Source organism: Notechis scutatus, chromosome 16 (genome assembly GCF_049901735.1).
Source record: "Notechis scutatus isolate UNSWTSFEM ecotype Mainland chromosome 16, rNotScu1.2, whole genome shotgun sequence".
Classification (NCBI taxonomy): Eukaryota; Metazoa; Chordata; class Lepidosauria; order Squamata; family Elapidae; genus Notechis; species Notechis scutatus.
Genome location: NC_142024.1, coordinates 5,288,915 through 5,315,406, shown reverse-complemented (window position 1 = coordinate 5,315,406; position 26,492 = coordinate 5,288,915). Strand labels below are relative to the sequence as shown.

The following is a 26,492-nucleotide window of genomic DNA, read 5'->3' as shown; positions in this document are numbered from 1 at the left end:
TTGCCCCAAATAATAGGTTTTTTTTTTAGGGTTTATCCAAAGCCAATTACCCGAGCGGTGGATCTTATGCATTGTCTAATGTTAAGAGTTGTACACACATCCCCTGAAAGAGAACCATGCAGAAGGATGCAGTTTGAAGTTTCTGTGGGCTTGGAAGGGATGGAAGCAACTTGTTGGCTTCGGAATTCGCGCCTCGATTTTGAACCTCGCTTTGTTTTAAACATGAACCTTTCAACTCTGCCATCAGTTTGATGCCTGTTTTTGTTGTTGAGAGCTTTCTAAAGGCAAGCGGAGTCGTCTCCTTCAGCAATTACATAATCAGCCAAACAGGGACAAGGCAGGCCATATGGCATCTTTTGAAACAGTGTCTGAAGCCTGTAACCACCTTCAAAAGGCCTCTTGGTCAGTTATAAAAGGCAAACAGATGCCTTAATTGCAAATCTTCCTCCTCAGATGAACATGAAATAGCGGCAGACTCCTCTTTCCTTCACACAGCATGCTAATTAATGAGCCTCCAACCGAAGGACCCCAGAGTGATGCTTCCAAGCCCCCTTTTTTCCTCGCAGCCTGCACGAAAGCCTTCAGCGCTTCTTAAATAATTAATTGTCATTACTGCCTACTGTTCCCTGTGTACGTGCTCACAGTGGTCTCAGATCGCAGCATAGATGCATCCTTCCAGTTCCTGTCTGCTGTTCGCTTTTGCTCTTTTTAAGGGCTTTCATCTTAAGGTCTTCGGAAGCTGACACAGGTTATCAATTCCTGAGTCTTTGGGCTTTGATGTCCTTTTTAAGTGCTAAAACACAACTTGGGAAGTGCAGAATGTTCCCTTCTGGGACTGACAGGAAGGAGAGGAAAGGAGCAAGGCAACTAAGCAAGCTTACCTCTTGGTGAGCCTCGGATAAAGAATTGGATGAAATGTTCAACCAAAAACAGGGGGAGACTTTTTGAGTAACATGGCAAATACGCCCCTTGCAGGTCCCCCCAGTTTTTCTATCTGACATTTTTATGGATTTCATCGGAACAACCTCAAAACAGGTCAATCTCTAAGCTTGGTAAGATTGTCATAGATTCCCGCCATAACCTTATTCCCTGCCGTCGGCCAATTAGCACGTGAAAGGTGGTTTATTTGACTTGAAGAGAAACTTATTCTAAGAAAGATTTAATATTATGTGGGTCTGAAGTTTACATACCTATTACATGGAAACCGATAGCTTGAAATAAATTCTATGCTGTTATAATAGATCAGTCCTTCAAAAGTGGGGAGATAATTTATGCCCATTTCAGTGGATTGCAGACTTATTGTAATGTTATGTGTAATTTATAAACTAGATGCTTACAGATACAGACACACACAATGTGTGTGTGTGTGATATAAATATATATTTACCAATGAAACTGATCCACAGATATCTAAAGCTTAATTCTCATCATGTCATGTTGGGTAGGATTGATGAGAGTTTCTACTGTTAACCCTTCTAGAAGACTCCAAAGTTGAGAATGGCAGTCTACACTAAACTGACTTTCCAGTTAGAACTATCTACTAACTTCGTTTGTGCATATTGGGGATTAAAATTGAGATTTAACAGAATAACAGAGTTGAAAGGGACCTTGGAGGTCTTCTAGTCCAACTCCCTGCTTTTCTTGTATGACTCAAGAGTAAATGCTTACATACACTTATTTATTTACTATTCATTTACATTTGTCTTCCCCACACACACACCATATCAAAGATTATTCCTAGAAAATAATTTCAGGGGAATGCTATAATGCTGAGAAAAGTGGAAGGAAAGGAAAGAGAAGCAAATAGAATAGAATAGAGTAGAATAGAATAGAATAGAATAGAATAGAATTCTTTATTGGCCAAGAGTGATTGGACACAAAAGGAATTTGTCTTGGTGCAAATGCTCTCAGTATACATAAATGATACATTCGTCAAAAGTCAAGAATCATAAGGTACAACACTGATAGTCATAGGGAAGCAATCTAGAACTAAGGAGACATTTCCTGACAGTGAGAACAATTAATCAGTGGAACAACTTGCCTCCAGAAATTGTGAATACTCCAACACCGGAAGTTTTGAAAAAGATGTTGGATAACCATTTGTCTGTCCTGCCTGACCAAGGAGTCGGACTAGAAGACCCCCACCGACAACAGGGCCCGAGACAGCCGCAGGCCGGAGGGGCGCAGCGCCAGCCCTTGTCTATTGAACACCAGGGCTGGGGCCAAGGGGCGGACCCAGACCTCCGGACTGTCTCACCAAGACAGCCCAGGCGAGGAGGGTGACTAGATGACCTACAAGATCCCTTCCCACTGTGTTAATTTCACGGCTGGTTGAGGGAATTCTGGGAGTTGAAGTCCACACTTAAAAAGTTGGGCAACACCGCTCTTCTGCATGCGGGTCGCTAAGAATGGGCAGCCGTCGGATAAGCAGTTATTTCCCACGAGGGCGGGACACCCCCCCACAAGCCCCGCCCTTCCATTCATTCCGCCGCTTCGAAGCCCCGCCCCCCTCACGCGGCGCGAGGGACGTCGTTTGTTTCCTTCCCCCCCCAACCGGCCCCGCCCTCTTTCCTCCGGCCCGCCCACCCTCGCACTTTTCCCATGGCCTCGAAGCCCCGCCCCTTTTACCTCAGGCGCTCTGCTGTCGCGATGTTGCCGCCCGAAGGCGAAGCGGCTGGCCGCGTTTGGAGCGGCGGCGGCGGCGGCGGCTCCCTCCCTTCCTCCTGGAGTCGTCCAGGCGCCTCCTCCTCCGTTCCCTCCCTCGGTCGCCGCCGCTCTGAGTCACGACGGCAGAGGGAGGAGGAAGAGGCGCAGCAGAAGAGGCAGGCGCTCGCTCGCACACGAGCCGCTCTCCGGCGCAACCGGGCGTCTCACCTCACGGAACCCGCCTGGCTTCTTCGCCGCTCCCGGAGACGCCAACGGAGAGGGGGAGGCTCGCCCCTCCCTCATCAAAGACCCCCTTCCTCTTCCTCAAAAAAAAAAAGGCAGAAACCCACCGCCTCAGGTAAGCGCCTTTCGGCCTCACCCCGCCCTACAAAAGGCGGCGCGCGCTGGCGGCGGCGTCTGCGCGTGCGCGCCCGCGAGGGTGCCATCGCCCCCTTTCGTCCCCCCCGCAACGGCCGTTCTCTCTTCTTTCCTCCCCGCCTCCCGCTGTGTGTTTTGTCTCTTTCCAACATGGAGTCACTCTTGCTTCTGGTTTCCGGGAGAGGGGTGTGTGTTTTGTGTGTGTGTGTGTGTGTGCCAGCCTCTCCTTCCCTTCCCTTCCCCACCCCCCAAAGTTGCTTCAATCCACCGCTTAATAGTTAGTTTATTTTATTGTCATTGCCCCTCCTCGTACAATGAAATTAAATGCCATCTTCAGGGCACCTTCGAACTCTAAAAAAATAAAACACGAAGGTGCATCCTTCGCATTCTATGCAATAGAATTGAAACCTCCCCTGATACTGCATATATCATAATTGCATTATGGATTGATTGGATTGAGTTTATATTGCCGCCCATTCACCCATTGGCGACTCAAGGCGGCTTACAGAATATAAAACCACAATAAAAACGAATCAGATAAATTAATAAAGTACAATATAACAAAACCACCACCACCACCCAACTGCCACCCGCTCCCGCCCCGATGACAGCAGATCACACAAGCCATTTCATGGGTTCCCCAGGCCCGCTGGCAGAACCAGGTCTTCAGTGCCTTCTGGAAGAGTGTTAAAGTGGGGGGTGGTTCTAATCTCTGGGGGAATGATGATCCAGAGAGAGGGAGCCACCACGGAGAAGGCCCTTCTTCTAGGTCCCACCTGGTGTATCTCCCTCAGGGATGGGACCCGCAGCATTCCCTACTTCCTCGCTCTGAATTCTATACAAAAGAATTCAATATATTTTACTGCTCTGGGATAGAAGCTGTTTTTCAGCCTATTTACCCTTGTTTTTAATTGTCCTGTACTGTCTGCCAGATGGTAATAGTTCAAAAAAAAAAAAGGGTGCCCAGGATGAGATGGATCTTTAAGGATGTTTTGAACTCTCTTAGGCAGCGGGAGCTATGAAGCTCTTCCAAAGAGGGGAGAGGGCAACCCATGATCCTCTGGGCAATGATGTTAACTTTATGGACTGCTGTCTAGCTTGAAATACAGCACAATTTTTACCATTCTTGGAGGAGGGTTGTGTGCGGTTTTTACAGTGGTGGTTTAATTGTTCTTGAGTTCTCAACTTTGGCAGCGGAGTTGCAGCCGCCACCCTGGGTGCCCTTGCCTGCTTCCACACCCCGCCCGTCATCCTAACCAAGTTCTCAAAATTGATCACCCTCATATATTTATACACCAGCTGGAAAATTGACATGGCCTTGAGAGTTTATATCCAGACACAGATTCTCGCTCAGCCAAGTTTAGGGCAGGAAGCTTGGTTATATGGCAGAGAAAAGGGGTTCCAGTCTATGACAGGAAACAGCTCTGGGGTCCTTGGATACAGTATTCTCTTTCGGACAAAGCCAGTAGCTCAGTTTTAAGAGTATGTGCTTTGCACGTAAAAGATTCCAGCTTCAGTTCTGGTCATGTCTAAGTGGGGGAAAAAAAAATCAGATGCTAGAGAGGAGATGCCAGGTGCCTTCCTAGCCAAGATCCTTAAAGAGTTTCTGCCTGTCAAAACAGTTCTAAACTGGAAGAACAATAGCCTGAGCCGATTACAGTATCTGCCGCTCCCATCCTGAGTGTTGTTCTAGGTTTTAGCTTAGTGCGTGTTGTCACTTGGCTGTGTTTTCAGAGGTACGTTTAAATTACCTGAAGTTTGTGCTTTTAAGTACAGAATGTAGAACTCGGAAGGAATCCTCACTCACTCACTCCTGCCCTGTCTGCTTTTGACTGTTCAATACGTTGTAAGAAAAGTGTGGTCCTATTTTTTTTAATGGATTGAAATAAGTCTTCAGTGGAAAAATAAGTCTTCATTGTGGAGCACAGTAAAAGCCATGGAAACTTAAGTCATGTAACCAGAGTACAGATACTCCTTGACTTACAACAGTTGGTTTAGTGGCTGTTCAAAGTTACGACAGCATTGAAAAATGTGACTTATTTACCGTTTTTAACAGTTACGGCTTTTCCAGCGATCATGTGATCAAAATTCAGATGCTGAGCAACTGACTCTTATTTATGACTGCTCCTGGGTCCCAAGACCACGCAATCCCCTTTTGAGATCTTCTGACAAGCAAAGACTGTCTATTATTGACCTCACCCCTTTCCTAAGAGGCCTGTAGGGGGCATGCATAAGCGCACCAAAACGTGCCTACCGTCCCTGTCCTATGGTTTCTTTTTTTTCTTATTCGTATCTATTTCATGTATTTATAACCATGTTTATACTTATACCTGTTATCTAATAATTGTTTGACAAAATAAATAAATAAAGTCAATGGGGGAGCCAGATTCACTTAACAACCGGGTTACTAACTTATCCACTGCAGTGATTCACTTAACAACGGTGGCAAGAAAGCTGGTAAAATGGGACAAAACTCACTTAACAAATGTCTCATTTCTCAACCTAAATGTTGGGCTCAATAGTGGTTGTAAGTCAAAGACTACCTGTAATGCATTCACTGTCGAGTTGTATGCCAAATTTAGTTGTGTTTCTATAACATTTTTGAAAGCATTTTTTTTTAATTCAGTTGGTGGCTAGAATTCTTATATAATGTTTTATAAGACATTTGGTCACATAAAGCATAGGCTTAATTAATTCATCATCCTTTGCAGTAGTGGATGGCAAAAGAAATGGGCGATTTCTCTTCATAGAGATATTTTTCTGAAATGTGCAAGGCAGTTAAGCTCCTTGTCAGTAGAAGCTTTAAAAATACAGGGTCATATCTCACTTGAATATTGAAAAATTAATCTATTTTGATAACATACACTTAGCCTTTAAGAATCCTAACATTGGAATTATTGATGTATAATAGTATTTTAGCAATTAGACTGTTTATAAACCCTGTTTATAAGGGTTACCCGTGGTATGCACATGGCCATCTCTGCTCAAATACTTTGCACAATTCGGTTGGCAGACACATCTCAGTAAATCAGTGTGATAAGTGTTTAATGGCATGTATGCTAATCCTGCATAAATTGAGGATAGATCTGGATTAATTGCAGACTATGGCACGAAGCTTAATAGTTGTATTAATCTTCTGCCTTTTACTATAATTCATCATTTTGTAAAGAGAGTCTGCAGTAATTGAGCACCGATTAAGCCTTTAGATAAGCTCTTGATTAGGCAGTTTCAGAAGGGAATCTGTAAATATAGTAAGTAGGTACTTGGTGTATGTTGTTTAATTGTTTCTGTTGCAGGCTACTACCTTGGGCTTATTAACTCTTTTATTGCAAAGAAGCTTCACATTTGGCCCTTGTCTAGAAAGGAAATCAGCTCTATCCTGAGGACATTTCCTTCCCTGTTAGGTTACTTTTTTCGATAGTTGCAGCCTAGTTTTTATAAAATGAATCACAGACTTGCAGTCTGCAGATTAACTCAGAATCTCACACCTTAGTCTTGTGGATAACACATTTCCGTCCTGGCCATGTATTAAATAGCAATGCAGAGCTTGCACTGCGGAGCTTAACAAACCTCTTGTGGGAAATTAGAAGTGATGTGTGCTTCCTGTTTTGTTTAATAGTGTCAACATACTGCAGTTGCTGCTGATTTTGTAAGGAACCTTGGTTTGGAATAACTAGATGCTATATGTGAAGCATTAATAGTTTAGAATTAGGAAAATGGAACAATTAGGAATTGGGAACAATTTCAGGAAAGATGGAACATGTTGGCAGCAAATAAATTTTTGAAGGCAAAATGGATTTATTAAATTTTGACCTTCGACTATTCACATCAAGTACTGGCAGTTGTTTTTAACATTTCGTTAAGAGTTTGTGCTTAACCCTGCTTTTCAACAAATGCCTGGGTTTTTTTCCCCTAAAGACTTTGGCTTGATTAGTAATTTGTCACATATTTATGAGCAATTATTATTATATTATTTGGGACAGCAGAACATTATACTGCTTTGGCATTCTTGTAGCAGCTTCCCAACTTGTCATAATTAAAATATCCTTTGAAAGCAACTCCAAAGATACCCAAACATAAATATTACAGGTGGCTGGTAAGAGAGAGAAATATTAATGATCGAAGGCAAATATACGCGTCCAGGTATAATGCTGCAGGATCCAACATTCTGTAGAGAAAAGTTCCCTGAGGATGACCTCCAGCACAAGTCCAAAAGCTCGAGAGACTAAACTTCTTGTCACAATGACTGACCCAGATTGGATCATGCAGAAATATTAATATTACACTGCCCTAAACTCCTCACTTCTCATTGTGAAATCCTATTTCTCTGCATTGATTTAATTATTTTAGTTGTAGACAAAATCAGCATGAGTTACATTATTTGACAGTTTTAACAGTTAAATGTCTTGCACGTGGGTATTTTTATATCTGGTGTGTGTTTGTGTTTCTAGATTACTAAATCTTTTCAGATAAGGCACTCCTCAGAGCCATACTCAGATAATGCCTGTATATAGATTAAGGTGAGCAAAGATACGTTAACTTGTCTCTCATTAATTCTGGTCTTACATTCAGGAGTATCAATTATCCATATCAATTCTTAGTAAAAACAAGAATTTTCACTTTTGAAATAACAGGGACTGTTGACATATTTCCTGAGCTTTTCTCATGGTTAAAAATAATTTGATTTTTGTTATGTATGATAAAAAAATAACTTCCTGTATAAGAAAGCATATTTATAATAAACTAACATAAATACAATTACCAAGAATATTTATTGACAAAACCCAGCAGTAGTTTAAATACCATGCGACTTGCTTGAAATGCCACCTCGGTACAGTTTTGACGGCTGAATGGTTTATCTACCTGCAGCAGCTTCAACTTTTAAGGCTGAAGGTGGAATGAAATTGTACTTTTCCTATCTGGAATTATGATGGGATATTGATTTGACTCGGAAAATGAGGACAACAGTATTGAGCTTTTGTAGAAAAGGTATTTTGAGTTCTGGGCCTCGATTGTGCAAAGCTTTCAATATTCTGTTACAATACTTTGAGCATATTAAACAAACATTCCAAGATTCCTAACAGCTCCTGTTTCCTGACCTCGATTGGGAATTAATACTAACCTTAAGAAGGCTAGAAACATCAATTCGTTGACCTGGAATACAATGGAGGAAACCTTGTGTAGGTCATTGTTTGTATAAAGAATAGCTTGCATATAATTCAAGGACTGAAGAGAAGAATAACAATACTTCATGGGTATCTGGTTTCCATTTGATCCAACAAAGTTACCTGGGGGGGGGGGTGTTTCTTGAATTTAATTGCACCATCGCCCTCACCATTTGTCAAAACCTTCTGTGAAAGAAGCTATGAAAAAGGAAGGATCATATCCAGGAAATGAACCACTTTCCTGTTTTGGATTTAAAGATTTTTAAAAGTATGGTTAACTGCTGCTTATTTGAATTTTTTAAAAAATAAGAACTGTGCATACTTTGTCTAAAATTTAAAGTAGCCCTTGGAAACAAGCTTGTAATTTTAAAATGTCCGGATCTTACTGTTCACTTATAAATGGACAACTGTATGGACACCCCTATAGAAATGTGAATTAATTCAGTCTCAGTCTACTTGTGGTTCAAGGTCATGAATCAGACTGAATGAATTTGGGGGGGAGTGTATACATGAGGAGGGGAGACAAGGGAGCTCTAATTTCAATGCTCCAGTGTTTATTGGAAGGTTTTCTTGTGAAACAAGGCAGCAGCTCTTATGCCCTCATTAAGTATAGCCATACTGTTAACTATTAAAGGTCCTATGAAGGTTTAATCTTCTTTAATCTTGGGGTAATACCTTGAGAAAACAACTCAGCACTCTGTGTGTGTGTGTGTGTGATTTTTGTATTAGCTTATACAGGCAGCGCACATTAGATCAGCTGTTGTACAGCTGTCTTTTTAAACATTGCTGGTTGCTTCTAGGACCATAACCATCGACAGTACACACAGCCAATATTACCCTCAAAATATCTATACCTGGGCATAAGTTCATTGGCAGTTGAAGCTAACTGTGCCTTTTCAATTTTTAACTGAAACCCCAAGCTTCCCTTGTAAAATTATGGGGATTTAAAAAAAAAAAAAAAAAAGCAAGCTCCTTCACAGTCAAGCTGTATGTGGAAGGAGGACAATAATATGCCATCGCTCAAACCAATAGGAAGGATGGCTGAAGGCAAAAAATAATAATACTTGATTATTTTATCAGTAGTGACAGATGAAGTTCTCTGGGTAATAGCTTGCTTGCCTACGTATTCATGTAGCTGTGTGCTTCTACAATGTATAACTTTTACTGTGTTTTAAGGGTGCACTTGAATCTGATTGTTGCTTTCCATTAAGCAAAACATCTGTGGGAGAAACTGTGTGAATTCTGATTTCCTGGCGCCATGGACATTTCTAGAAGGAGCAGTACAGGCAATCCTCGACTTACAACCACAGTTGAGCCCAAAATGTATGTTGCTAAGTGAAACATTTGTTAAGTGCGCCTTGCCTCATTGTACGACCTGTCTTGCCACAGTTGTTAAGTGAATCGTTACAGTTAACTTAGTTACACTGTTGTTCAGTGAATCTGACTTCCCCATTGACTTTGCTTGCTAAAAGATCACAAAAGCTGATTACATGACCCTGGGACATAGAAACTGTCATGAATATGAGCCAATTTCCAAGCATCTGAATTTTGATCACGTGACCGTAACTTATGACAGATGTAACTGTCATAAGTGTGAAAAATGGTCATAAATCATCTTTTCACTGCCGTTTTAACTTTGAACGGTCACTAAATGAACTGTTGTAAGTTGAGGACTACCTGTAGTTTTGCAGAAGCAGTTTTGCTTCGTAGCCAGCTTATTGGGTGGGTGGGTGATAAAATCCATTAAGCCCAGTCGCTTAAATCCCATCCATGGGATTGCTTTATGGTGAGCAATGCTAAACATTTTGCAACTTCACTTGAAACAAATAAATTAAAAAACCCAGATTATCTGGGTTAGCCATAGGAAAAATCCCAACATCCGTACTGGGACAAAAACCTCTAAGCCAGGCAGAAAACCCTCTGAAGCTGAGACCTAATACAGGGCTTTTAATTTTGTCTAGGATTTTACCGTAATTTTGATGTATCTGACTCTGCCTCAGGCTGCCTATACTGTACTTGTAAAATTGCCCTCCTTGTAGGAAACAAGTATCAAAGCATTTTTGCCTATGCAAATTGACGGATTAAAACTGTGCAGTGAATTTTTGCTCACCATCCAGAGTCAGGAGGATTGGATGGCACAGCAATGGTATTAATAATAAATGTGCACTTTCAGAGAAGTGCTTTAGTATGTGAGCTCCCCCTATGAAATGGCACCATTAAAAGCAGGCCTCATCTGAGGTTTAGAGCAGTTCCACATCACATCAATTTCTGGTGGATCTCAACAAGGCTGGCCACGATTTCTGCATTGCAGCTGTGACCATTCGGCCAAGTCTCTATCCAACAGTCCTGCAGATTTATTTGTAGTGCAGTATGTTGTCTGAACCCTGATGGCGAGATGAAGCATGTTATATAAACAGATTCTATTCTACTCTATTATCTTTTTTTCTGTTACTTCAGGAACTGCTCTTCCTCAAGGAAGGAAGGCATTAATCTCCTAGGATGCCTGGGCCTGAGAAGACCTTATGCGGGCTGCACAAATTATGCCATTTTGCTGGTCGCTAAAATTATTGTGGGTTTAGCAATGTGTTTACATACACGTGTCTTATCAGCTTTGTGAAGCTATTCTGACCAAAAGTTTTCCTGACTGTAAAACAGCTTTCGTTAAAGCAGGCATCCCCTTCTTCCTGTTTGACTACTTTTATTACCAAGAAATGAACTGTTTTTTTCTTCTTCTTCTTTTAATTGTCCTCCCGTTTTTCATGACAGAAGTTTTCCTCCAGGAACTGAAACGTTTAATTTAACATTAGACGAACAAAACTAATTAGAGCGAATGTTCAAACACGGGGTAGAGAACAACCTGCATTTTTTGCCAGACAAGGCTTGAACAAATATGGGATATTTAACATATTTAGAACTAGTTTGGGATGTCTATTAAAAATTGTTGCTTTGTTCTCACAGGGTTGTTGTTTGTGGCATTTCCAGGCTAAGAGATCACAATCAAGTATTCTGGTAAGTCTGTCATTACTTTTTGGGGCTGGGAAAGTGGCAGCAAATAACTTGGAAACCCTAAATGTATGGCTTGTTTTGAGTGAATACAGTGAAAAAGAGGCCTTATTTCTATGTTTATGGAATCATTTCAGTCACATCGGAAGAAATCTTAAAAGGTTATCTAGTCCAGTCCCCTGCTTATTGCAGGATCTACTAAAAGTCTCTGGCCAGTCACCATCTAATTTCTGCTCGAAGTTCTTCCCATACAAAGAAGAATGTGATAACCCACCAAACCGAAGGGCATGCAGACAAGTATCTGCCCTGGACAGAAGTGAAGAAGTCCTCATACCGATGGTGGTTATCAGTTGGCATTGCAGAATCTCTCCCATACCCAGGATTAATCTAGTAAAGTTAATATTATTTGTCTCATCGTCTCTTCAGAAGCCTTCAAAACTGGGAAAAAAAGGGGAATGAACCGTGAGGCTGTTCCGGGGAAGAGTCCGGAGGAGATGTACATTCAGCAGAAAGTGAGAGTCCTGCTAATGCTTAGAAAGATGGGATCAAACGTACGTATCCATGCCAGGAATTTTTAGCATTAATAGCCCAGAATTTTTATCTTCTGGTTTTCCAGGTTCGCCTTCCGAGTTTCTCGAAGGTAATTTTTATGTGTTGCAAGCCACCAAAGGAACTGTTTAAGTTATTTCCAGGACAATCCCTCTGTAATCCCCACAACCTTGGGGGATTAGTATTAATCCCAATCATTATAGATAACTTGTTTGCAATATCTTGAGGATCATTCCCTGGGCTACTTGTGCCATTTTCACCCACCCACCCACTGGTCTAACGATCAAGGCACCAGCTAGAAACTGGGAGACGGGGAGTTCTAGTTCCACTTGATGGCATGAAAACTGTCTGGGTGACTTTGGACCAACCCATCTCTCTCAGCCCAGCTCACAGAGTTGTTGTGGGGAAAAGAGGAGGAGGAGGAGGAAAGAGGCATGTTCTCCACGTTGAGTTACCTACAAAAAATATAAAGGTGGGATATAAATAAAGATAAGTACGTAAATAAATAAGCCGCCAACTTAAATAGCAAGCAGGTGGATAACTGATCTGCCGCAAGTCTGCCTGGCCTTTTAATGGGGGCTGGCTTTTGTTCTGCCCTTTTCCAGTTAACCAGCAGTGAAGAGGAGTTCCTACGGACGTATGTGGGAGTAGTGAATAGCCAGCTTAGCCAACTTCCTCAGCACTCTATTGACCAAGGTGAGTAACAGTTTATACCTTTTTTTTTTTTTTGCTACAAATGACTTAACACGGAAGCACTTTAATTGATTTTGAAAAGGACAAAAATACTAAATGCACAGCAGTCTCATTCTCTTCCCTGTACCACCCATAATATGGTGGTTTTTTTTTCCTTTTAATGTTAAACCAGGATTCTCCATTAGCATGTTTATTACTTACTGTATATACTGCTTTGGGTATCCAAACTGAAGCACAGTGTAGCTACTGATATATTTAATGGATTTCAAACTATCTACTTTTTGCGGAGTGGTGTGGTGGCCTACAGGTGAAGTTCTCACCTCACAATAAGGAGGCTGTGAGTTTGATCCTGGGTAGAGGCAGACATTTTTCTCTCTGAGCACACTGAGAATACATCTGCTGAATATAACTCCGCCCTGGCGACAGGAAAGGCATCTGGCCAGTAAACACTCAGTTCCATTCAGACCCCGCAAGGGATTACGGGGTCATTAAAAGAAGATGATGATGAAACTAACTACTTTTCGCCTAAGGATAGCTTGGGCGTGTTTGAAGTGCATTACTTTGTCCTGTTAAAGCATGTTGGACTAGTAGCATTTCTTTATCAATGGTTTTAATCCAACTAATAACTGTATCCATAGATGGACAACACAGAATGCTCATTAGGGAGGTGAATAAATATTCTGCATTTCCTCAATGAAAGAAGAAAGCCAGAAGACTGAAATCCAGCAACCGAATGGAAGGGTTAGCCGCTAGATGGCAGCACACTCTTTAAAAACAGAATAAAATGCTCCCACATTTACACACCTGGTTTTTGAACAATGTGTGTTGTCTTCCTTAAAGCTCAGGATGCCCGGTGTAGAAAGCTGACTTTCAAAGCCAAATTGCTGTGGCTCACACCATTGACTTTGTGGCTTGTTCAAAAGTGACCTGGGAATTTAGGATTACTCCTAACCTGTGATAGTCTTTCTGTTCTATGGATATTCCCCAATGTTATTTCCACTAGAGCTGGTTTGGATGCAATGGATAGACCTGGTTTTTCCCTGCTGCTGAAGAATCAGCATTCCTTCTGGTTTCCTCCAGTTGGTAGTTGATGGGCAAAATTCCTGCTTTCCTGTGCCTTGGTTTTCTGTTTAGGTGTTCCTTGATAAGTCGAGCTTCTTGATTTGTCTGGAAATGCTGCTGGGATAGTGGTGATAAAAGTGAATGAATGCCCTCCTAACCACCCAGGGTCACTGCAAACCTAAGGCTTTGGGATTGCTCTTTTGACCTGGCTCAGAAGTACCAAAGAGCAGGGCTGAGGTGTTAATCCGTACGAGCATAGAGCTGGCAGCCTTCCTGCCTTCTCAGCCTCTTTTGATCTTCCCCGCACTAGCGCTCTGCCTGTTCAAGAGGGAGTAAAAAGAAGCTGTTCCAATCACGCTGCTTCACCCTTCTCTCTAGGAGGGCCTGGGGCACATCTGAATGTATGTTTGCGAAACAAAAGGGAGGGTTGGAGTCACGCAGAGATGCTGGCTCGTTCCCTGGGCGGCTGGAATCCTGGATGGTTTCCACTGAAGTGGCAGGACCAACCTTTGGCTCTGGCAGCTCTGGTTGCTATAGCAATAGAGCTAAATTGGTTCTAGCAGAAGCCGGATCCCTTGGGGAGCACAGAGATGAGATGCAAACATAGTCTGGGCAGGTAGACTAGAACTGAACAGCACAGCCATTCCATCCACAAAGCCTATTCTAGAAGGAGAAAATTGCCCTGGAGGTTGTTGGAGAGCTTGTTACGCAGTTATCATGCCTACGTTAACTCCATATGCATGGGCTGCCTCAAGGCAGGTGCCACAGAGAGTACATTTACCCCGCTAAGCATGAGATCTACGCCTTTATTTACTCCATGCTTTTGCATGGGGGCTAAAGATGCTCTTTTAAAATTACTTAGACCTGTTGGGTGTTGCGAAGGGCGCATTTTCCCCAGATTTGTGGGATGCTTGTCTGGTGTATGAAGACTACAATTCCCAGAATTCCCGGGGGGGGTTGGCTGAGGTTTTGCGAGACTGTCCCGAGGGCATCCAGAACACGTATTACCCTCATTGTTGGTGCCCAACGAAAGAAGCCAACCTCTTTTCCCCTTTTGTGCCGCAGGTGCCGAGGATGGCGTGATGGCATTTTCCAGATCAGAGACCGAAGACCGAAGACAGTAACTGGAGTGGCTCTTTTGCGCTATATAGAACTGGAAAGGGGGCAAACGAAGCGCCAGGCAGGTCAAGGAAGATGAAAGGGCACCCCCTCGGTCCCTTTGCGCCCTCTCCTAAAGCCGGTGTGTCCCCGCGATAGCTCCCCCTGCTCGAAATGCTCTTTGTCTTCTCCCCTCCAGCCCTCCTGGATGCATTTCACAGCCGTCGGTTCTGTTCCCCTATTATTTTGGCTCCGTAGGTTTGTCGCCGATCCAGGATGACTCCGGGAATGCATTTAGGATTGGCTTACCTGCCCTTACCTCCACCCGTAAAAAGCGAACCGATTGGCAGGTTCAGAGAAGGAAATGCAACAGCCCCACCCCAACCCCCTCGTGTTTAATTTTCCCTTTTTTTTTTTTTTAATGAATGGTTGCTGATGCCCAGCTTGCCAAGCCTTCAGGCGCCAGCGCTTATTATATAGGTCACGCTTGTTGTGTGTTTTTGGAGAGGGGCTTGGTCGTGGGCAAGTGGAAGAGGCCTGGGTTAGAGAGGCTTGTAGATGTTTTGCTGAGATCAGTGTTTTTGTTTTTTGTTTTTTTGCTGGAATGTGGGGGTGGGGAGGACAGAGGGGAAGAGGGTAACCCATGTGTTTTAGTTACCGCTTTGCAATTTCTGGAAAGGGTGGGAGAGGCAGATCCTTGGCTCTATTTATTATAAGCTTGCTTGCCTTTCAGAAGAAGCCATGGCTGACTTTCAGCCAATTGCAAAATCTGCCCCTCCGTGGCTGCTGCTCCCTCGGAAATCTCTGGTTTTCTAGGGTGGGTCTTCAGGCTGAAAGGAAGCGCTCAAAAGCCCAGAGTTGAGATGGTGAAATTTCCCAATTTTTTTAAAAAAATCAAGAAACCACATTTGTGCTCAGGAGATTTGCTGACACTCTGCCGGCATTGACAGGTTGCAAAATCTGCAACCCTCCTCTTCAGATTGGACCTGTTTTGCTGTAGCTCTTTACTCTAATTCCTGAGTGTATTTTTTGTTTTTTTGGGCGGGGGGTTAACAAAATTTACTCTCAATGGCTCTAGGTGGTAGAACCAATTCACAGTATTAGTTATAGACCAGAGTATTAAGATCCCAAAAGCTGCTTCATCCACGTATTTCCTTCCAGGCAGGCAGCATTGCTGGCTGGGGAATTCTGGGAGTTGAAGTCCAGACCTCTTTAAAGTTGCCAAGGTTAGAAACACTAGCCTAGGAGAAAATGAGAATTGATTTGTGGGGGTTGGTGAAAATGAAGCTTCATTTCTTGGGCACCCATTGGTGACCCACTGGGGAAATCAACAATAAATATAGTTTACCCTTAACAGTAAAATTTAAGTTCCTCTAGAAAGTTGGGGTTTTGGCCTTTTTGGTTTTCTTAAAAATATGGATGCAGAAGGCTGGCTTTTGAAAAGGACACATTCTTTTTCAGGTTATACTTAAATTTCCACACAGTAGGGACTCCAGATTTCCTTCTTTGCGTTATAGGAAATTGCCTTCCCCAGAAGATCAAACCAATGTTTGTGTCTAACCCTCCTTTTCAATAAAAGGTACAATTTGGACTGTGGTTTTGTGTTCGGGACCAACTTAAATCCCACCATCGCCTGGTGCTGTTTGTTTGTTTCATTAACTTCTTCTTTTTTTTTAATATCCTTCGGTGGTGCTCTTCCCCCAAAAACTCGGCACACACACATACATACACACCCTCCACCCTCAACAATACTCTCTTTTAATCATTTGCTCTTCATTCTGTGAAAACTGCACTGTGCTTCTCTCCAGCCTGCTGTAGATGTTCCCTTCCAAAACCCATCCGTGAAGCAGTTTCAAAAGGCTACTCACTCTGCCTCCAGCCCTTTTTCCAGCGCTGTCCTTCTGTTGTTGTATAGGGAAGAGATGTCGAACAACTGGTGCCAACAACCCAGGATCGGTGCCAACAGTATAAATGTCCTTTGGGGGGGGGGAGGAATGGTCCTCAAGAAAGCCCATTTAAGGCTCAATCTGGTGTCTGGATGGGTTGAAGAGGGAATGTGGCTAATAGGCTGTGGTGTGATCGGCGTTTCCAAACGGCTGAGAAAAGCAAAGTGAGCGTGTCTTATTTTGTAAAACGTCTGGAGGGCTAAAATGTATCTTGAATGGGGTGGGAAAATACAGTTTTACGAGCTCTCCTGTGTATCTTGTTTTTTTGTGTTCATTGATAACACAAGCAGGATTTACTGGGGGGGGGGGGGCGAAGATCTCGAGCCCCTCAGACATAGCAAAGGAAGGCATAACCTTAAATTATGCTATTGTGACAATTGGTCGAGGAAGACCCCATAATAGCCCTTTAGGTGTTGAACAGTTTAGTGCAGGACTGTTAATCTGCCAAGAACCTCTCATTGCTTGCTCCTCGTTCATATGTGCACGTGCACCTCTTTTTTTTTTCCTCTGTGCTCTGCTCTGCCTCTCTTCTCAGATTCTCCCCACGAAAGGCCCTCTCTGCTCCCTCCTTCCCAGCAACCAGCCAGCAATTTTCATTGTGAGATGAGAGGGCAGAGTACAAAAAAGAGGGCAGAGAAAGAGCATCCAGGATGATTAAGGGACTGAAGGCTAAAACCTAGGAAGACTGTTTGCAAAAATTGGGTATGTCTAGTCTAGTGATAAGAAGGACTAGGGGTGCATGATGATAGTGTTCCAATAATTGAGGGGCTGCCCCAAAGAAGGAGGGGGTCAAGCTAGTCCCCAAAGCACCTGAAGGCAGGACAGAAACAATGGGTGGAAAGTAATCAAGGAGAGAAGCAACCTGGAATTAATGACAGTTAGAACAATCAGTGGGACGGCTTGCTCCCAGAAGTTGTGGGTGCTCCAACACTGAAGGTTTTTAAGAAGAGATTGGATAACCATTTGTCTGAAATGGATTTAGGGTCTCCTGCTTGAGCAGGGGGTTGGACTAGAAGACCTCCAAGGTCCCTTCCAACTCTTTTATGTTGTTAAGTTTAACAAAGTTTGTTTGATAAAGCTAGTCAAAACGGAACCCCCTTTTTTATTATGCGTCATAATCCATCGTCACTTTTAATTGTGGATTTCGGCAGGGGGTTGGCTTTTTTTTTTAAAACTTTTGGTCAAAAAACATGTCCAGAGCTTAATTTTAGTTGGCACTCACCTCTTCCCTTTTCTCCTCATCCTCTGCCGTCTTGGAATATTTTTGGGAAACCTTGGATGCGTCTCCTATGAGACCGGCCTCCTTCCTGCAGCCCTTCTTACACAAAGTGGGGTGGGTGAGGTTACGTTTTCCTCTTCCTCAAAGCTTTTGGGCTCCTCCCTTTTGCATCCAGGGGTAATAACATGGTTTGGAGTTCTCCAGCAGTTTCTTTAATCCAGATTTCGTCCATACCAAATCTTGAGGGAGGAAGTCATGGCTGCTGGCTGGAACCGCTGAGAAAAAAAGGAGGCCATAAACTAGCGGAGCAACACCTCGTGCTTCTCTTATTTTAAACTCCCTACTTGCTGCACCTCGAGACAGACCCACACCATCCTTTGATACCAAAGAGAGAAGGGGGTAATTGTCAGTGGCTCCATCTTTCAATACAGCATAATCAAGGCGTGCGAGAGGAGATCTTTGCAATGGTGCTTTGCTTTCCCTCTCTTTTTTTTCTCCCCCCCTTTTTTTCCTTTTCTTTTCCTGGCCCTGGTTTTATAACACTGGAATTTCACAGTGCTGTTTGCAATGGTAGGAAGTTTGGGGATTTGCAACCCACAGGCCTTCCTCCGCTGCAGCGTTTTTATAAGCTCACCCTTTTTGCTGAGGGGAGAGAATAGATCCTAATTCAACCAGACAGCCTTTTAAGCTTCGGCATCCCAGGGCTTGGCTGCGTGCCACGTCAGCCGCCCTTTGGAATATCTTGGGAGCACGCTTCTCCTCTCCCTACAATTTCCTCTAGCCTTGATTTGACTTTCACTCGTTTGATATGGGCCTTTTTCTCTCCCCTTCTGCTCCCCCCCAAAAAACACAAACAAACCTCACCTTTGTTAGGATCATGCTGAACACGTCTGCTTCCTCTGTTCGAGTCGGCTTTGCCGACTTGCCAAAAGAAATCGTGCAACTGTGTTCCTACAACGTGGTGTGTTTCCTTCCAACAGCTTGTGCTACCGTGCGCAGGAGGCTGCTCCAAGGTGTGTTTGCCAGTGTGCTTTTTATTTTGTGTGACCCTCCCGTTGAGAACTCCAGTCCAAGTCAAGAGCGGGTTGCTAGGGCCCCTTGTGGGCAATGCCATTGGAGGAGTCCTTTGTGAAAAGGACCAGACAAGTGACCCAAGACTAGGATAGAACCCGCTGCAATATTTAAAGCCCTGTCTTGCAGAAGCTTCCATAAATTGGAGTCTGAATGTGAGGCTGTTTTGCCTGGCTGTCTATTCTCTCCGAAGGCAGGCAAGAGATAAGCATAAAATAAAATTAATACAAATGAGTTTGCATCCTTCCATCTCCCAGGGAGCCAATATAACAGTGCTGCACTGTTTGCAAGTTTCCTGCTACAAATTCTCAAATATGTTTTGCTGCCCTGTGACAGGATGGCCTTGAGGCCGTGCCAATCAGCTACTTCCCATTTTCACGTAGAAATGTTTGCCTCCTGGGTCAGATGGCTTTGCCCCTTTGCCCTTTGTCTCCAACCTCCAAAGAGAGGGAGGATATGTGGCTGGTGCCAATGAGAGATGCCCAAGTGAGAGGGTACAACGTGACCGCATACTCACAAAAGGGGCCTGCCCTTGGATTTGTATCCACCACCTTCCAGTTTTGGGACCATCAGCAGTTGGCAGAGAGCCACGTTGTCTGAATAGGATGCTGCTAATACATAATTTTTGTATCTCAGGGTTGAAATGAGGCATCCTTTTGTTCTCTGAGCTTGGTGCTTTTCTTGCAGACGTTTCATTACCCAACTAGGTAACATCAGTACCAGAAGGGAGTGGGGTTATGACAAAAAGGAAGGGGAGGGAGGAGTGCACTGATTATGTTGCCTGGTTTGGGTAATGAAACATCTGCACGAAAACCACCAAGCTCAGAAAGTTCCCCTCCAGTTGCTTCTTTTTCCCTTCCTAACATTTGCAGGTGGGCTAACACCCAAAAATATTGCAACGGGAACACGTCTTTGCAAGAGATCCACCCACCAGCCATGCCCTAGTTCCTACCTGCATAAAGTAATTTTCCCAGTCAACCCAAAGTGATTAATTCTCATTAAGCTGTTCAAGATTCTCCTTCGCCTTGGCGCTCCCCGAGCCCAAAACAAAAAGATTTATTACCTCCTGCAAATGGCCGGCTTTCTCCCAAACCTTTCCCTATTAAGCCTGGATGGTGCAGTTTGTGCCCATCGAGATTCAACCACAGGAGCCTTGCCCAATGCCAGCCGTTGGCTTCCCATCGCCAGGGACACCTTCCCTGGCCCAAGTGGGTTCCTTTGAAAAAACACCCCAGTCTCCACACATGGCATGTTTCACTTGCCAGATGTTTTCAAGGGCTGCAAATTAGCCTGGCTGCAATTTCCAAGGGGTCTCGTCTTGGCGGGTGGGCGAGAGAGATTGTTCCTCCGCTGTGTGCTGTTCTCCCACATTAGCTTGGCGGGGAGCCAATTACTTAAAAGGAACCAGATCGAATAATCCCAGATGGTGTTTTTCTAGGCAGCGCAATGCCAGATTTTGGCTGGCCATTTTCCCTTCCTCCTCCTCCTCCTGCAGTGCCATTTTGTTCACCTGACAGGCTTTGATTTCTGTTTCTTCCTTGGGAAGATAGCTTTCTGTTCTCTCAAAGGATGATGCACTTCTATGACTAAAACAAAAGCGGGGAGGGGGAAAACAGTACATAAGAAAGTCTGTCAAGTAAATCAGATTATTTAACGGTTTAATCCCAAACCGTGCCCTTCCTACGGCTGGCCAACCTGTTCTGACCCACGCCCTTTTTCAACAAATCAAACACAATCCAAAGGGAACAGAAACCTTGTAATGGTTTTGCAAAATAATTAGCTGTGATAAGCACAAGCCTTGCCAAACTCTGCGAGACTTGCCATATAGATAACAGGCAAAAAATAATTTGCAATACAAGAACCTTCAAATACAAACTCAGGATACTGGAATGTCCACGAGGCTGGAGTCTCAAAACGTCTTTGCCTTCTGCAAAGTACATTCGTTTCACAGCTGGCTTTAATCTGCTTGAAGGAGGGGCCATTACCTTGCAGCCTTACTCCTGAGTTGCCCGTGCTGTTGTAGCTGCTCTTTCCTGCGAGCAGCCCTACGCGCACTTGGCACAGGCTCCTCGGGAACCTCCTCATTGCTTCTGCCAGCCTCAAAATCTCTGAAGGCAGCAATCCACTCCCTAATGGTCCTGGCCCCTCATCTGAGTCCTCGCTCTCCTCAGCCGTCTGCACCTGCTGCCGGCTAACCACAACAAGGGTCTCCTGCTTGAGCAATGGGTTGGACTAGAAGACCTCCAATGTCCCTTCCAACTGTTATTCTGTTAAGGGGCGTTTTCCTTCTTTGCTATCTCCTGAAACATTTGAAAAACCCAATACACTGAGAAAAGCAAATAAGAGCCATATCTGGGAACCATTTTCAGTTGCCTTGATGGGGCAGGATGCTCTTCAGAGCGACTTTTTGTCTTCTGCTTCCGAGTTGTGATACCAGCTTGACTTAAACCAACTTGTGATTGCAATGCAGGGTGAGAGTATTCCCCCCCTCCAGACTTCTGGAGGTGGTTCTTTGTTGCAATAAACTGTAATTTGATGGTATGTTTGAACCAGCACTTTTGTAGTGAGTCCCTTCACCAATGCACATAAGTTGTTGGGCCTTTTTCGTCTTCAGCCAGTATGTAGTTTTTGTCCCCAGTTGCGAGTTCCTTGTCTCTGCCCTTCTTGTTCAGTTAGGATCCAGAGGTACTTTTTGTTCTGTTCTTAAAGGCAGAAGACTCTGTACTTTAGATCTGATGTCACCTCTACCTTTTTCCAGTCAATTTCTTCTATTGGGAAGTTGCCAAGAAATACTCCAAACAGAAACTCTTCCAACACAAACCAAGATAGTCTGAACCTTCCACAAGGCTTGAAATACAATAAACTTCTTTGCTTCCTGCAAAGAATCCCGGTCTCTCAGGCTGGCTTTTATCTCTTAAGGGAGGGGCCATTACCTTGCAACCTTACTCCCGAGTCGCCCATGCTGCTACAGCTGCTCTTTCCTTCAAGCAGCCCTGCGCCCCTGCCAGAGGTGGTAATTCAGCAGGTTCTGACCAGTTCTGGAGAACCGGTAGCGGAAATTTTGAGTAGTTCAGAGACCCGGCGAATGCCACCTCTGACTGGAGATTTGACAGTATCCTTTGCCTCCCACGCCCATCAAGCCACCCCCACAGAACCGGTAGTAAAAAAAAATTGAATCCTACCACTGGTGCATGCGCAATGGGCCCAGGCTCCTCGGGGAACTCTTCATCAGTGCTGCCAGCCTCCACAATCTCCGAAGGCAGCCTTCCACTCCCTGATGGTCCTGGCCCCATCCCTGCATCACACGCAGGCTGCGGTCTTGCACTCCGAGACCTCAGCGGTCCGGCAACCACAACAGAGATTCATCAATCGTGTAAGAAAGGGAATCCACCTTTTTTATTTATTTTTTAGTTTTACGATGAATTCTTCGTTTCTCTCTGCAGGGAGAAAGGGCCTTGTCGAGGACTTGTAGTATTCTTGAATAATAATGCTACGCTCTGAGCTTCTGTGGGACTGCCGAACATCCTTCTCGGAGAAATAACAAGGAAGGCGAGGCAGGTGGGTTGAAGGAATTGGAGCAAAGGCCTATAATTGTACTAACAAGCCACCAAGCAAAGGATGCAATTAATATGCCATCGGAATAAAAGGCGCATAACGCTAATAACAGAGGCCAATGGTGTCTACACAGCAAGCTCAGTCACAGGCCGTAGGATGTCGTCGCCTGGGTGTTTATGCTCTTTTTTGAATTAGCAGCACGGATTCCATTCACACCCACGACTGAGTAAATCGCTCCAGGCAGAGCCCATGAGGGAAAAGGCAGGATTTTGAGGGGTAGATCTGATTTCCCACCATGTTAAGCATCGTGAGAACTGGAAAGTTAGCACCCACCCCTCTCCTAGAAGAATGACATGTTTTATGAAATATTAAAAAGGCAAAATATTATATATTATATTTCCCCCTCCAAACCAGCCGGCGCCTGATTGATGGCACCATTTGGGGCATCTCTCATTGGCTCCTTAGTCCAACTGTTCCATTGGCCTTCCAGTTGGCTAAAAGACCAATGGCCACGCGTGCTTTGGCAGTGGCAGCATCCCACTCGCCCAAAATGGCAAGCTTGGCAACTTCTGAATGGTATGTAAGTAAGGGGGAACATAACTTCCCTGGGCAATTCCTTCCTGCCCTCTGCAGGTTTAATTAACTGGCATCGGCTCCAGAACATGGAGTTTCCTACCTTCAGTAAGCCGTGATCTTTGGAATAAGCCATATTTAGCTGGCCTTCCCCTGTTGGGTCAGAAAGCCTGTTTCCCAGGGATCACACACATGATCAAGTGAAATTAGGATGGCCTCAGCCTGACCATCGAGGGAAGGAATTTTGGTCTGTAAAAATGGCCCTTAAATCTGTTTGACTTTTTCTTGGCTCACATAAACCCAATTGCTAACTCAAGTTTGGGGAGATTGAGGGCCACTCTTGATCTCTTCCCCCGACCTACCTCGCAAGGTTGCTATGGAGATCAAAGAAGAAGAAAAAACCCCATCTTCCCTATAGATATAATGTCCCACGGATGTTTAGGAGTTGTTTTTTTTTTTTTTTTGCTGTTTCACCTCAAGAAGCAACATGTCTGCCCTCTTAAGTTGCAGCAAAGGAGACGGAAATATTTTAAAATATATTTACTGTGTATGTAACCTGGCTGGAAACGAGGCCATTCTTAATAAATGTAAGTAACGCTTCTAAGTGTCCAACCTGGAATTAAGAGAAATTTCCTGGCAGTGTAAACAATTAACCAGTGGTGCAACTTGCCTGCAGAAATTGTGAATGCTCCATCACTGGAGGCTTTTCAGAACAGACTGGGACAACTATTTTACTGGAAGTGTAATGGGTCTCGTACTTGAGCAGGTGGTTGGACTAGAACAGTGGTCGCCAATCAGTGGGCCGGGGACCACTGGTGGTCCACGAGAAAATTTTGGTGGTCCGCAGAGAAATGTCACCCTCAAAGCACACGCACCCCCAAAGCAATTAATCCAGGCTGCGCAGAAACACAACACTGCGCTACCTACATGGCCTGCGGGAACACAAAGCTTGCATCGCAAACAACAGGAGGTAGTGAGGGGAGGGGGGAAAGGGCTGAGGTGGGAACTTGCCCCCCTCACCCCATGTGCCTCGCCTGGGCTACTGGGCTGCTTCTTTCTGCTTTTTTCTTCTTCTGCTTTTGGCTGCATGCAAGGAAAGTAGCAAAAGTCTTTCTTTCTCTCCCCCAAACTCCGCCAGGAATGAGTCTTTGGGACCCTGCAGGGCCTCCTGCTCCAAGAGGCTGCGCTGGCAAAGACTCATTTCTGGCGGAGTTTGGGGGGAGAGAAAGAAAGACTTCTGCAGCTTCTGCTGCTTTCCTTGCATGAAGCCCAAAGTCTCTCTTTCTCTCTCTCTCTCTCTCTTCCCCCTCCCCCGAGAACGGAGCTGGAGATGGTATCCTGCAATCCCAAATAAAGAATGATTGATCAGTAAGAAAACAGGGTAGGGAATTTTCCTGCAGACTTTTTTTTTGGGGGGGGGGGATTTTTCCCAGGGTCTCTGGTCTGCGGGATGTAAAATTATGAATTTGGTGGTCCCTGAGGTCCAAAAGGTTGGCAACCCCTGGACTAGATCACCTCCAAGCTCCCTTCCAACTCTGGCATTCTGTTATCCAAGGTTTCAGCAGTCCCCATGAGGACTAGAACCTTACTGCTGATGTTTCTAAAGGGGACTGCCAGATGTCGGGCTTCCCGCTGGTTGTTCCATTCAGTCCTTAAGTAGTTTTGCAGTTCGGCAACACACGTTGGGTTCCTCAGTGGAGAAAAAAAAACATGAAGGTCAAGTTGCGTTTAGAGATGCTGTTTCTCACAGACGAATGCGCCTACCCACCATCAACATCCGGAGACATTTTCTCCCTCTGTTGTCCCACTCGGATCTAATTTTCTGCCGCTTGCTTTCCTTCCATGGGGAAAAAAAATGTCAGCCTTTCCACACCGTTAGCTGACAATTCCTGCCTCTCCAAAAATGTGCTTTTTCAATTTGTCTGCAGCCTCTTCGGGCAGCCCACAGAGATGATCTGGGGAAGGAGGGAGGGGGGAGGAGGCAGAGCTACCCCAAACATGGGAGCATAAGAGGAGGGACAATACCAATGGTGATAGCACTTAGACTGATATACCGCTTTGTAGTGCTTCAAGCGGTTTACTGAGTCAGCCTCTTGCCTCCAACAATCCGGCTCCCCATTTGACCCACCTGGGAAGGACGGAAGGCTGAGTCCACCTGGTGGGATTTGAACTGTCAAATTGCAGGCAGCTGGCAGTTAGCAGAAGTAGCCCTGCAGTACTGCACTGTAACCACTGTGCCACCGCAGCTCTTACAGTGATAGATCAAAGCCCTGGAAGATCTGCCTTTGCAACCAAATAATTCAAAATAGCCGAGATCTGTCAGTCTAGTTAGCTAAATTGACCCTAAATATAAAGGTTGACAGCCTTCCATCCTTCTGAGACGGGTAAAATGAGGACCCAGATTGTTGGGGACAAGAGGCTGACTCTGTAAACTGCTTAGAGAGAGCTGTAAAGTGGTATATAAGTCTAAGGGCTATTGCTATCTTCCTTCCCTCCTTCTTTCCCAGTGGTTAGAATGCAGTATTGCAGGCTAATTCTGCCCACTGTCAGGAGTTTGATCCTGACCAACTGGCTCAGGGTTGACTTCCATCCTTCCGAGGTGGGTAAAATGAGGACCCAGATTGTTGGGGGCAAAAGGCTGACTCTGCAAACCGCTTAGAGAGGACTGGAAAGCACTGTGAAGCAGCATATAACTCTTGCTCACTTGGAGACACGGATTCTCAGACCATTGTTAATATTTTAAGGGAAAATGGAAACAGTCTAAAGAATAAATGTATATTTGGATATAAAACTTCTCACGCAGGGCTGCCCCAAACAGGTGGCCATACCTTTATTTAACCAATTTCCTGCCGTTCATCCCTACCTCACCCAGGACAGCATGCCCAAGAGGGCTTCAAAAGTGATCCACCCCATTCTGCCCGCTGCCCCTGTTTGGTCATGAATCGCTCTCTTAATAAAAGGGAATTATTTTTTTTCCTGGAGGCAAAGAGATGCAAGTTGTTGGAGAGGCCGCCCACAGGAAATGATCAGTTACATTGATTTTTTTTTCTCCCCCTTCTCTTCCCCTTAAAAAAAGCCCTGCCTGCGGGACATGGCCATCCCCACAGGCCCACGTGACCGAATTAAAAATAAAACTCAAGCTGGAAACAGTAACACCCCAGAGGCTTCCAAGCGTATTCTCTCCATGTCTTTTCTGATTTTTGCAAAAGGCAGCCGATGGATTCTAGGTCTGCCTTCCGGTGAGGTGGGACGGTAGGAAGCCATCAAAAATTCTGCAAAACCGCCAATTGTGGTGGCTCCCTTGCTTTGCCCAATTCCAGCCAAGCAAACAGGCAGTGCTTGGGTTGAAGTCTAGCCTAAAAGCCCCCTTCTTCCAGGGTTGGGCTTCATCAAAGACCCCTTATTGAAAATTTGCTATTGGCAAGGCTGCAGACTCTTCCATTATTAATATGATTACCTATTTATACAATCCAGCGCCTTTTTTTTTTCTTGCCTTGACAGCAACCAGCCTCAGATTCTAAAGGGGGGAAAAAA

At 44.5% G+C, this 26,492-nt stretch overlaps 1 protein-coding gene and 1 long non-coding RNA gene across 3 annotated transcripts; one reads left to right on the top strand and one right to left on the bottom strand.

The window, feature by feature from the left end:
• Nucleotides 1-52: 52 nt before the first annotated feature.
• On the bottom strand, nt 53-2,706 carry LOC148129405 (uncharacterized). Its single transcript, XR_015745463.1, has 2 exons — nt 2,629-2,706; nt 53-835 (listed from the first exon to the last, which is right to left on the bottom strand). It is a non-coding gene; the product is annotated as an uncharacterized LOC148129405 (long non-coding RNA).
• CTNNBIP1 (catenin beta interacting protein 1) lies at nt 2,654-16,190 on the top strand. 2 transcript variants are annotated; one of them, XM_026686450.2, is made up of 5 exons: nt 2,654-3,004; nt 11,148-11,198; nt 11,619-11,743; nt 12,347-12,437; nt 14,562-16,190. In XM_026686450.2, exons 3-5 carry the CDS (start codon nt 11,648-11,650, stop codon nt 14,618-14,620), a joined length of 246 nt encoding a protein of 81 aa, XP_026542235.1. In that variant the 5' UTR covers nt 2,654-3,004; nt 11,148-11,198; nt 11,619-11,647; the 3' UTR covers nt 14,621-16,190. The 2 variants fall into 2 exon arrangements, with proteins under 2 accessions (XP_026542235.1, XP_087800507.1); XM_087944381.1 differs by lacking the exon at nt 2,654-3,004 and adding an exon at nt 9,488-9,512.
• Nucleotides 16,191-26,492: the final 10,302 nt, after the last annotated feature.

What these genes read in the sequence shown, in the direction of transcription:
- CTNNBIP1 (XM_026686450.2), top strand. Translation starts at nt 11,648, where the DNA reads ATGAACCGTGAGGCTGTTCCGGGGAAGAGTCCGGAGGAGATGTACATT. An exon ending in TTAGAAAGATGGGATCAAAC is followed by an intron (nt 11,744 to 12,346) that starts GTACGTATCCAT and finishes GCCCTTTTCCAG; the next exon opens with TTAACCAGCAGTGAAGAGGA. An exon ending in TCAGCACTCTATTGACCAAG is followed by an intron (nt 12,438 to 14,561) that starts GTGAGTAACAGT and finishes TTTGTGCCGCAG; the next exon opens with GTGCCGAGGATGGCGTGATG.